Source organism: Brachyistius frenatus, unplaced genomic scaffold, assembly GCF_029030835.1.
Source record: "Brachyistius frenatus isolate BFR_SWC_R1_liver_20210118 unplaced genomic scaffold, ASM2903083v1 Contig_14, whole genome shotgun sequence".
NCBI lineage: Eukaryota > Metazoa > Chordata > Actinopteri > Embiotocidae > Brachyistius > Brachyistius frenatus.
Window position 1 is genome coordinate 6,160,213 of NW_027210613.1, and position 12,101 is coordinate 6,172,313.

At 42.9% G+C, this 12,101-nt stretch overlaps 1 protein-coding gene across 1 annotated transcript; it reads right to left on the reverse strand.

Annotated features, from left to right (window-relative positions):
- Nucleotides 1-70: 70 nt before the first annotated feature.
- On the reverse strand, nucleotides 71-11,499 carry znf576.1 (zinc finger protein 576, tandem duplicate 1). Its single transcript, XM_069693313.1, is given in 11 exon segments — nucleotides 71-1,470; nucleotides 1,472-2,383; nucleotides 2,591-2,798; nucleotides 3,120-3,306; nucleotides 3,428-3,523; nucleotides 3,609-3,806; nucleotides 4,251-4,521; nucleotides 4,607-8,208; nucleotides 8,733-9,245; nucleotides 10,342-10,850; nucleotides 11,422-11,499. Coding segments are annotated over 10 exon segments (6,828 nt in total). The 5' UTR covers nucleotides 10,814-10,850; nucleotides 11,422-11,499; the 3' UTR covers nucleotides 71-1,101.
- Between the last annotated feature and the right edge of the window lie 602 nt (nucleotides 11,500-12,101).

The window sequence follows — 12,101 nt, forward strand, 5'->3', positions numbered from 1 at the left end:
TCATAAATAACACACCTCTGTATATTAATATATTTTAACTTAGTTATAGCATGTAGCTTATGTGGTTTTCACTATATGGTCCCAGTGACATTGAAATTTCCCTTTCAGATGAGAAATAATCATCTTTTTTAAGGCAGACAATTTGACACGTCACAACAGTAAGAGTGCAGTTGTAAATGACAAAAATTAACAAGTATTTCCCGGTATTATGCATTTCTTTTAAAGTATTACTTAAATATGTCCTCATACACTACAAGTAATGGTTATTTATGGCAACATTTGGTCACTTTTACTTTATTGGTGATCTTGTGCAAGGTGCAGTTAAAACTACTTGTGGCTCTTAATTATGATGTATACATATATGACATATCTCGTATTGTTGTAAATTATTAGTGTTGGTGCTGTACTGCTGCTGTGACACAGATATTTCCTCTTGTGGGATGAATAAAGTACCTTCTATTGCTCTGACTTACTGCTGCAGTAACACGGCATGCTGGGACACTTGAACAGAGCCATTGTTAACGTTACTGGTGACGCCTTTTCTTTCCAACACTATGAGGAGTGAAAATGTTGGTAAAAAGGTTGTGTTGTGCGATCATTTGTCAGCAGTCTTCTTCTTTTTTTCTTTTTTTTTTTAAATCCAATAATGCATAGATTTCTGCATCTGTCTTTTATTCTTTTCTGAAATTCAAATAAATATGTTTAAATTCATAGAGCCCAAAAAATTAGCTCAACATGGAGTGTAAACTATATTAGGTTAAAATAAATAGTAAAAAAAAAAAATCATCATGGTAACCACAAAGTCAAAATCATATTTTACAATTCTTTTGCAGCACAGTGTATGGCTGAGTCTTTTTACATTTTCTTCTGAAGGCAAATTCATTTTTACAGTTGCTCAATGGCATAAGAAAGCACATCACAAAGCATTTGTTTTTTTAAATGGCGTCAAGGTAATCCTACAAAAGAATGGCATTGCCAGTGAAAGACATCATGGAAAAGTTGTAAGGACAAACGAGCTGGGTTTACGAACATCAAAAACACAGTTGCAATCTAAATCAGAAAGCAAAACATTGGAGAACACAAGGTAAAGTCAGTTGTGGACTACTCTTTTTCTGAACTCCCTTGGTTATGGAAATTCAAAAAGCAGTTGTGGTTGCGTGAGATACAAAGAAAGACACAGCACTTAAGGCAAAGCACTCGCGATGTTCTCTGACAGTCCCCAAAACGACACCTGCCCCCTTCTCCCTCCCCAAGTTGCTCTGGCCAGTGGCCTGAGCCGTCGTACCGCGTGGCTGCATCTGGAAGAGGACTTTCCTCCACCAGGATGGGGTTGGGCGTGTCATTTATTGCATGAACCTTATCTGGGGGCGGGTGAGGGGGAACCGAGTCCTGTGTATCAGAGCCGCTGGAGAGGGTCAGAGCCTTGGACACCTCCAGTCTGAAGGCCATGAAAGTCAGAGGTGCACATGCCGCCCTGGTGATCCTGTCGGTACAGGAGCCAGGAGTTCACCAAAGCCAGATCTGTGAGGTACCAGAGCACCGCTTGGGGCCAGCAGGTTGGCGCCGAAGCAGTGTGGGGAATAGAGTAAAGATTTTGCAAATCCCGGTTGAGACGAGCCGACATCTGAGCCTTCTCAAAGTTGTCAATGAGAGAGGCCATGTTCTTCTGGCCATTTCCGGCGGTAGAAAGTATGAAGCCGCAGTGTGATCTTCGTAACATCAACTTTCCATCCGAGCTTACAAACTCATCACCAATCTGTCCGCGTGCTCCTCCCACTCTGCCTGCTCCATGAACCCCAGCAACTAAAAGGCGGTCTAGCATTGCAGGGGTGGAGAGTTCCTGTTTGCAAAGGAACACCATGCTACCTTTCGGGACCATTTTTTCTACAGCATCTTCTTTGTCTAACAGGTCTACTTTAAGATCCACATGTAAGAGTAAACCACCAAATCCAATTAATGTAGTACAGTGGAGAGACGGCTTGTTATTGTGTATCTTCCCAGTTAAAGGAAGTGGATATTGGTCAACCGCGTAATCGCCCTCCTGTCTCAGTGACTGGCACCCCACTTTGAAACGGCAGAGTAATGGCTGAACCTTCCAGAGGGGATCACTCTGTGGTTGTGAACTGTTCAAGTCATTTGCCGTGTGACCTTGCCCGTCACTACACTGAGAAAGTGCACCTTCCCTGCTTGGGCAGGTTTCCCCTTGCTGCGCACTTTGAAAGTCCTTATTACATCGTTTCTGGATATTGCCGTCAGCTGGATCCTTTGAGGGAGAAGTTATCTTCAACATGCGAGACAACTGCAGGAAACGGGACAGTGGCATGGCTTCAGCAATCAAGGGCACCTTAGTCAAGTCCTCCCAGTAGAGCCTCGGACTGGGAAACTAAAAGTGACGACAGACCAAATCATTTACAAGCTTCAGTGGTCATGCATCTAAGACAGCGTCCACACCAATATGTTCTCAATTTCAAATAAAAATGATCTCTTTCCACGTGTGTCGAGAATCCGATTGCATTTTGCAGAAAACGTACGAGTGTGGATGCAGTCCTTCTAAAATCATTCAAGAAATGAATTAAAGAGGAAAACAAACCTTTAAAGTTCCCATTGCAATGTGGATCCCAACAAAGCGTGCAACCTCTTTGGCTGTGACGGGGTTTCGCATGTTGGATAATATATTTGTGCAATAGGCAATATCTACCCAGGTATCCCAACCAAAATATTTGGAGAAGTAATCAATGGGCTCTCTGGTCCTGTTTTCATCTCTCAGTTCTTGGAGCTGGCTCGTTGAAGTTGGCAAACTAATGGAGAAACAGAAACAATCATGAGCAAGCGACACATGAAGGAGCAAAACAATTGCCATGTTCGCAACAAGTACACGAGCACTAAATCTTTTCCTACCATAATAATCTATAAAACCGTGACTACATCCTTGGTTGTTTACAGCAATTTAAGAACATTTGAAGTTACAGATATTATTTCTTCACAGTACGGCAATACCATATTTTGGTAGAATACTAGACAAATGTTATTAATGTGTATTTATACATATTTCAGTAGAAGTCTGTGATAGCTTGAAGACTTAAAAAAAAAAAAAAAAAAAAAAAAAAGTTTTACTTTACTTTTGTGATGTTTGATTCGGCTGTTTTGCGCTGTTGGTTTGGTTCCCGTAAAAATAGGCCATCGCTTCTGCTTCTGAATCAAGTTGAGGATCAGACAAGTCAAAACCACACAAGTGTTCTTCATCAGAGCTCTGGAGGAGAAAGTCCCGGAGGTCTGATGGATGCTGCCACTCAGAGTCTGACACAGCTGAAAGGTGAGATATTTTGTAAAGATGAGTCATCTGTGAGTATGATTAAAGCTTTTTAATGAATAGCTTAGGAATGTCAAGTAGTTACAAGTATTGGTCATTTTAAAACGGTAAACAAACCTCGTCCATCTGCAAAGTCACTGACCCCTGGCTCTGACAGCAGACCTCCGACTCTTGTTTCCTGGAAGTCTGATGCAGAATGGCTTCTTTCATCTGCTACAACGGAGTCAACATTTAAAACGTAGGTCTTCCTATAATCTTTGTTAAAAGGTGAACATAAATGGATAAGACAATTACTCACATATATCACAATCTGCTGTTTGATGTTCCGTCTGATTTGCATTACCGGACTCCTCTGGGGTTAAACTCCCTCTACTGGTCTGAGCAGCTCCCAGCAGGACCTCCCTGTCCTCCTCCTTCACTGGGTAAAAGATGCATTGGTTGGTGTTGAACTCCGGAGTGATGCGGCAGTCCCCGGTTGTCTCCTCACTCTCCGTTACTGAAAGCAAAGGGTCCCCAAAAGACAATTCATCCATCTTAAACTACCACAAGAGCTTTCGAGGGGCAATCTGAAAGTTTTGAGACTGTTCCTGCTGCACGCAAATGGAGTTATATCCTTTGTGAGTAAGTATTTCAGGCTGCATTGCTTGATCAACATCAACACCTGAGTGACCACTGGTATGTGCGAATTTGTAAATGTTTTAAAATGTTGTTTTAGTCTTGCTTTTTGTCTCTTCTTTTCGCCACCCTTCCCAAGTCACATTTGGTGTTTGTACTTTTTTGTGTTGCTGTTAAATCTGGGAAAAGTTCAAATAAAATATTCAAACAATTTAATTTTATGCCAGGTTAATTCCCCACTGGCTCTCTGTCCAAGATTAAAGTGCTAAGAATGTTGAACTATTACTTCAAAGTGTACCTGCATTTTTAAGTAATTAATACTTACATGGGGAGACTGTGTTTTCATTGCTGAATGGCTCCACATTCCATCGAATGTGTTTACTGCCATTCGTGATTTGAGCGTCATTGAGCACGAGACTGCTCTCTTCTTTCACCAGAACGGTCCTTATATCCCGATGATGCTGCGGCTGCACACTTGCACTCTGTCTGTTTTGACAGGTGGGCGCAACTTGCAGAGGATCTGAGCTGTTCTCTTCAACCTTGATCTCCTGACTCTCGAGAACTTGAACCTCATTCTCGGCACTGCTGTCCAAACCCTGGAACGAAAACAAATGGTGCAAGACCGCAATGTTTGGACTCACGATTAGTGCATGATATGTGCCGGTACCATTAGAATCTCACCCGTCGGTGATAGCTCCTTGCTGTCATCGGGCACGGCTCCTTGTCTGCAGTCTCTCTCCGTCTCGAGGTGAGGAACCTCTCCAGTATGATGCCGGGAGACTGGTCAGTCTCCCTGTCTTGCTCCTCTCCACCCTGCAGTCCTCTTTCATTCATTACTTCCTCAACACTAGTGGTAACTGACTCCAGATCAAACACAACTTGCTCTTCAGGAGACCCCTCTAATGGAGAGCGAAGGGAAGGCAAAGGTGCAACGGGAGCGGTAGCTTTGTTGGCCTCAAATTCAGGACTGGTCACCAGCTGTGAAGTCTTCGTGCTCGTCTCATGCTCAATCGTTTCTGAATCTGAGGTGACGAGATGTTGTTCATAAACTATCCGACATTCATCATGTTCTTTCTCTAATTCTGTTCCTCTGACGGTATCTCCCACTGAAACTCTCTTCGATATCGCATACCTTTTTAGACGTCCTGTTCCTCTCCTCCTACCTCTTGTGGCATTCCTCATAGCAGCTCCCTTCCCTTCTTTTTTTTTCTGGACTAGGATTTCTTCTTCCTCTTCTTTGATCTCCACCTGCTGAGTGGAACATGAAACCGTTTGCAAAGTTAGACTTTTTTCAGACATCTCATTGCTGACTTGCCCAGGATGTTTGTCAGTGCCGCCTCCTTCAGAATTGCTGCTTTCATTTGATTCTCTTTGGGGAACAGTGTCATCACGAGAAACCGAGTCATCTCTCTCATTCTGCTCTCCAACAGTGACTAAATTTACATCTAAAAGTAAGTCCTCCTTGATATCTTCGTCCGTAGTAATCTGTACGTCCGATTCGCAGATAGGATTCTTCGGGATACCATCTTCTCGTTTGTCTTCATTTGATGTAAAAGGCTCTACTGTCTCAAAACTCTTTGTCTGAGTAGAGGTACTTAAACAGGATTCAGACGTGAAATTAGGAAGAGTCTCTGCATTTTTCATTTGATCAAATGGTGAATGAACTTCTGGAGCGCAATGAGACTGATTATCGGCTTGTGTTTTACTTTCACCCTTATCTTCATAGGCGTTCACTTCAACATCTGGAGGAGGAACAGGTAACGATGGGGATGGAATCAAGGCTGGGAACGAGACACTTCTCTCTCTGTCTTCTAATGCCAACTCTCCCATCTCAGGTTCAGTATCCCAGTAGGCAGCAGCATTCATCACCCCAGCAACCTTATCATGTTCTTTTGGAAGCTGGTAAAGATCCAACCTGGAGACGCCTTCAAAGATGTTCCCATTGGTGTACGTGAGGCTGGGACTCTCTACGACATGCACTGTCGTCTTGTGCTTCTGAAGGGATGAGACTTCACTAAATCTCTCCCCACAGTCCTTACACTCTAAGGCACGCTTGGGATGAGAAGATATCACTCCTTCAGTCTCTACTTTCGAGGCTTTACGTTTCCTGGTGGTCTTTGGCTTGGTGGGCGGTGTCTCAGGTGGTTTACGGGGTACCTGACAAGACAACAATGAAATATTTTTCTGGTTCTTTTTGGGTCTCCCGCTTTTTTTCTTACCCTCTTCTGGGAGATTATTTGCTGATTTATCGGTTGGATGTTTAATATTGTTATTCTGATGAGACATTGTTTGGGACTCATCAGGTGAAGCCTCAGGTTTTTGGCCTGATGCCTTTGAAGGGTCTAACTTGTAAACTTTCAGCTGAGGCTGTTTATGACCCTTCAGTAGCAGCAGCGAGTCTTGGGTTATGTGCGAGTCAGGCACATCTCCCTTTTTTCCTTTTTCCTTTGCAAGGTTTTTCTTCACCTTTCCATCCTTTGCATTCTTGGGCCTCTCCTTTTGCATTGTTTTTGCTTGTTTTTTCTTCTTAAACATAGGCGAGGCTACAGTTTTGTGCTCACTTATGCGCACCACACCCCCCTTGGCCACTTCTTTTTGCTTTTTCATTTTCTTTTTTCTTGTATCCTTTTGGAGTGGCTGCCCCTGTGGCACCTGGGTTGATGACGGTGGATTTATTTCAGCTGTACATGACACATTTCCAACTGTCTTTTCCTTTTTTCCCTTTCCTCCCTTCTTCTGTGATGGTACTTTTTTCATTGAGTGATTTGCGGCTGCTGTTTTACCCGTTATAGCATCTTCCTGCACTGGCGACGGCTTCTTCCGTTTCTTGTTTTTCTTCTCTTTGCTTTGTGGACCAAATTTAACAACAAGATGAGACTTTTTTGTTCTTTGGCGTTTGGCAGGTTTGGCATCAATCTGAAAGTCATCCTTGTATATGGATCCTACCAGGTCTTGCATATATCCTTGGAAGATAAATGTCCTGGCTGGCTTTCTTTTCCGCACTTTCACCAACTCTTGAGCTGACATTACATTTATGGGTAACTCTGAGATCTGTGACACCTGCTTGGTGTGCATCTGCGATTGAACCTCTTCTTTTGCTGTCGGCTCCTCGACTTCAGATGAATTTTTCTTGCCGTCTTTTGGCAGTTTTTCAAATGGTTCTTGTTCGGCCTTTTCATGCGTCTCTTGTGGTGCGTGTCCATCCAACGCGGGGTGGACTTGATCTAGGCCTTTTCTTTGCGTCTGTGAATCAACCTCTTCGGAATTAGTTTCAGATTCACTTGGAGTTTGCGCAAGTGTGTTTGGTGAAACAAAGGGGCAAGACGAAAGGTCCTGTTGCTCTGTTTGTAAAGATGTCTGCTCTAACTCAACTGTAGGCATAAGTGGTGGGACTGACAGGCTGGTGTCTTGCTCATTTATTAACATCTGATCTGCAGTCTGATCAGAAGTTGCCAGTTCAGTGGTGAGTACCAAAGAGGAGGAAGGGATTTCATTTTGTGGCACATATTGGGATTGTTCCAGCTCCATAGTTGGTATCAAAGCGGGGGTAAGTTCTAATATGACTGTTTGCTCGAGGTTTTGTTTGAGATCACCAAAATCATTCCGACAAACCATTTGATCCATAGGATCAGAGTGAACTGCACTAATCTCTGGTTGTTGAAAGATCTGATGTATCAGCTCTCCATCATGTCTCTGTACCTGTTCAACCAGTGTTAGCTCAATATTTTCACCTGCTGCTATGTGTGCACCCAGTTCTGAAAATGAGGGGTTTTCTAGCTGTCCATCTGGCGTAATAGGTTCCAGTATAATTGTTTGCTCCATTGGGTTGTTTGACGGGTCCAATTCAATTGTCTTAGATTGTGTCTGCCCTATAAAATCCATCTGCAGTGGACTGAGATTCAAATTCACCGGCTCTGCCAGTTGTGATATCTGATGCATTTCCAGTGGTTGGGCATGAGGTGGCACCTGCCCCAGTATGACCACTTGGTTCACTTTCTGCACATTTCCCAAGGATTCAATAAGTCTGCGAATCTGCTCTGTGTCAATATTGGCATCCACTTTTTGTAAAGGTCCATTGGGCTCCAGCTGTAGTAGGGCTGTTTGACAAATAGATATTGGAGTTATAATGGGTATACTTTGTTTTACTTGCTGCCCAGCTGGTTGGGCATTACCGGCTGCGGCAGGCAACATATTGTGCTTAGTTTTCATGTGATGTAGCCGTGTCTTGGAACTCTTGAAAGTGGCCTTGCATACAGAACAAGGATACTTGATGGTAGAAGCACCTAAAGATAAAAGAAGAAAGTCGTGATGCACTGTGGTATGCCATGAAAACACATTTCCTGCAAGCTGACAGGTTGTCTTCAAGAATTGTATTATAAAACGTGACTAAGACTGAAAGTCTACAGGCGTACTAGCAGCTCTGTGAGACTTGTACATAGTGAAGCTTTGTACTAAATGCTAGTGTCAGCTCGCTACTCGGTCTTAGCTACTTAGCTTTAAACACAAAAGTTCAGCTACAGTTGATGAGAATATCAGTAGTTTTGCAAGTATTTAGTCATAATGCACAGTATTGGAAACATTTTCATTTTGACAATGATAACGGCACTATGTGACAATATAAGGGATCAACAATGTGATTAGGTTTAATCCTGAGGAGGGCACAAATGTCCAATTTCATGGCAAAGCATTCGATATCAGTCAAGACATTTCCCTCAAAACAACAAATGTGGCCATAAGTAGCGAAAAAAAAAAAAAGAAGAAGATGTGTACACTGATAAGACATTCGTAACATGGACATTTGTCTTACCATCATTTTTCCTCAGTTGTGCTTTGGATGTGGCGTCTCCCCCATCTTCCTCAGCACCCTCTGGCAAGTGTGATACCATGTGTTTCTGCAGAGCTTTAGACATGGTGAACCTCTTTCCACACTCCTTGCAAACGTACGGCCTCTCTCCGGTGTGTGTGCGCCGGTGGTACTTCAGTAATGTCAGCGTTTTGCAAGGTTTGCCACAGTCAGTGCAGGCGTAACCATCCCGGCCAAAATGAATTTTTTTATGAACAGTGAGCTCGGAAGACTTGTTGAAGGCCAGACCACAGATGGGACACTTGAAGGGTTTCTTCTCTATGTGGGCTTTCTGGTGGATCATGAGCTCTGTGGAGTTGGTAAAGTGGCGGTCACAAACATAACATGCAAAAAGGGCATTCCTCAGAATGCATTGTTCATATTCTGCGGGGTGGCTCAACTTCAGATGACGCTCTTTGCTCTTGTGATCGCTGAAGATGATATGGCACTCGATGCACTGCAGGGAGAGCTGAGACGCTAGAGGGAAACAGGGCGGGAGGGTTAGAAAGTTTACGTGAAACATGCATCCATATGGTATTCTTAGAATACAGACAAGTGTCCATAAACAGTATCAAGATTTGCACAAAGAAAAGTGTGCCCGTGGGGTAGTTTCAGTTCCATCCATGTAGGCCTGGAGGAGGCTTAAGAAACAGACTGGCACCTTCATATGAAACCCACAGTAAATAAAGGTTCATCAGGGATAAAGAGACCCTACCTCCTCTACAACTTCCCTTCAGCAGCCAAACAATACTGCATTCACTTCCTGTTTCACACATAGGGAGTCAGGACTAGAAAAAATGTATTACTGTCCTCTGTGCTTTGGACCTTTAAGGGTTCAGTTAGGAATCTTTATAATTAGATAATTTTATGGAACTGTGACTGTAAAATGTAACAAGACATAATGCGGGTGGACAAGGAAAATAATGCTGCACCGATTAGTAATTTATTTGATTGACAGAAAATTAATCTCCAGCTTTTTTGTAGAATCAATTGTTTTCACTCATTTTTTAATTAAATATATGCTCAAATGATCTGATTCCAGCTTGTGGATGGATTTTGGTTCTTGGTTCCTCCATGATAATAAACTGAATACTTTTGGTTGTGAACTGTTGGTTCAGACGAAACAAGCCATTTGAGGTTTCACCTCAGGTTTGGGAAACACTTTTCACATTTCACCAAGATCCAATCAATTAATCGCCAAGACAATCAACAGATTAATCGATAATGACAATAAGTGTTAGCTGCAGCACTAATCGGATGCTCTGCCTATGATACTCTGCACCAAAAAGTATTAACTGTACAGTTTTAACTGAACTTGTTGTATCAGTGTGATTAAATACAACTTGAAAGTGTTTTTTAAAAGCAGACTATCTTGTTATGCACAGCGAATTATTGTGCACAAATATTTACAGTAGGGTACTATTTATTTACCCTAAGCAAGAGTAATATACTGTAGACACAAGACAGAACCTCCCAATGACGAAATGTTATTTAAAGTGCCAATATATATTAGTTCCTATGGTAATGAGTGTGTACCTACTTTAGAGATGCACATACAAGGTAAAACACTCACATGTCAGAGGCAGACTCGAAGGTTTGGACATATCCATCTTCAGAGGATCTACCATGGCCTTCTTGGAAGGAACATATTTCCTGCCGTCAGTCACACGTTTATCCTGCTTCTTTGCCTTCTGCCCATCAGACCCGGGGTTTGAATACGGTACCGGTTCTGTCGGGGCCGCTGGCTTTGCAGCAGAGCCCGTGTCTGTCCCTCCGGTGTTTTCCGAGGACTCGGTCAGCGCCTGAGCAGCAGGCCCGTTCTCCACTGACGGTGTGACTGCCACACCGGCCGGTGTTTCTGCTGTTTGCACCCCCGTCTCACTGTCCTCTGGTGTAATCACTGGTTCAGTCGCAGCGGGGGGAACTGGTGCGATCTCCTCCTCTCGTGCACCAGCTTCACGTTGTGCTGGCTCAGTCTCAGTATCCAGTGGTTGCTCTGTTGTCACAGGGTTTGACCCACTGTGTGCCTGGGTTGGACTCTGCATGGCTCCCTGCTTCTCAGATGCGCTTGTTCATATGTTTCTGTGAAATCAAGTCCCGCAGAGAGACATATAGGACTGTTAATTACACAGACCAAACCATCTCTTGTGTGAACAGCTCATATAAATTCCGTTATTATGTTTGCATCATACAACTATCGTATAAGGACATGAGTCTGTTTAGTTGGTTTTTTTTTTAAAGCAGTAAAGAGCATCTTTGTTTCCCCTCAGGTCGACAGCTGGGAGACCAGAGGGGCTTAAACATTTGAATTACAAAAGAAGACAAGTGGACATGGAGGGCAGCCGCTGGGGGGGGGGCTGCCGTAGAAACATTTCAAGCCATTGAAGTGTCTTAATATTGTGCCGAGACGCATTTTAAGCATGCTGATGAGTTTCTTGAGCAATCGCTCCCCAATAACCACAAATCCACAGATAATGGTAGCCTGGTTAGCCTAAGTCGCTGATTTGCGGTCAAATCAGGGTGCAAATAGCAAGAGTTTCGGATTCCGATATGGGGCCAAAATGCTAAATATTCACACGGTTTGCACGTCCACCTGTTTCCTCAGACGCCTGAATATCTGTATTACAGCAGGAGGGTGTAGATTTAAGGTTACCTAGGCTGCCTCGTCCGCCCGAACATCTCCGCGTCGTTTCTCACAAAGCCAACACAGAGGCGATGCAGACATCACGACGTCACGTCTGACAGCGCACACGTAGGAATCATGGGAACTGTAGTTCCCCCCATCCCGTCCCATCCAGCTACTTCCTCCACTGCACAGGAGTTGAAGCGTCCTTAACCCTTTAAAAAAACACACCTATTTTTTTTTTTTTTTAGGTTTCTGCTCGAAAATTGCAAAAAGAGTATATTTCTGCAACCACAATAAAATAAATTAAAAAAAAAAAAAAAAAATAATATTTTTTTTTAATAATCAAGGGAACACTTCTGATATTTGTTCAGATGTGTAAATATCAGTATATATATGTCCATATTTTAATAATAGTTCAGTCCCTATTGGGGGCCTCTAAGTCTTTAAGGGTTAAAACCATTTGAACAAAATTTACATTACATTTAGAAATCAACACAAAAGCAAATGCAATCTGATAAACTCTGCCAAGGAAATGTTATTACCGTAGCCCAAAACCTTTGCCTCAAAGGGCACCCAACCCCAGCGGTGGAAGAAGCGCTCATATCTAAGTGACAGTACAGTAACGTAAAAAAAAAATACTCCATTACAATTAAAAGCATGTATAATCTTACTTTATTAAAAGCAGATTTACTGATTTTTTTTTTTTT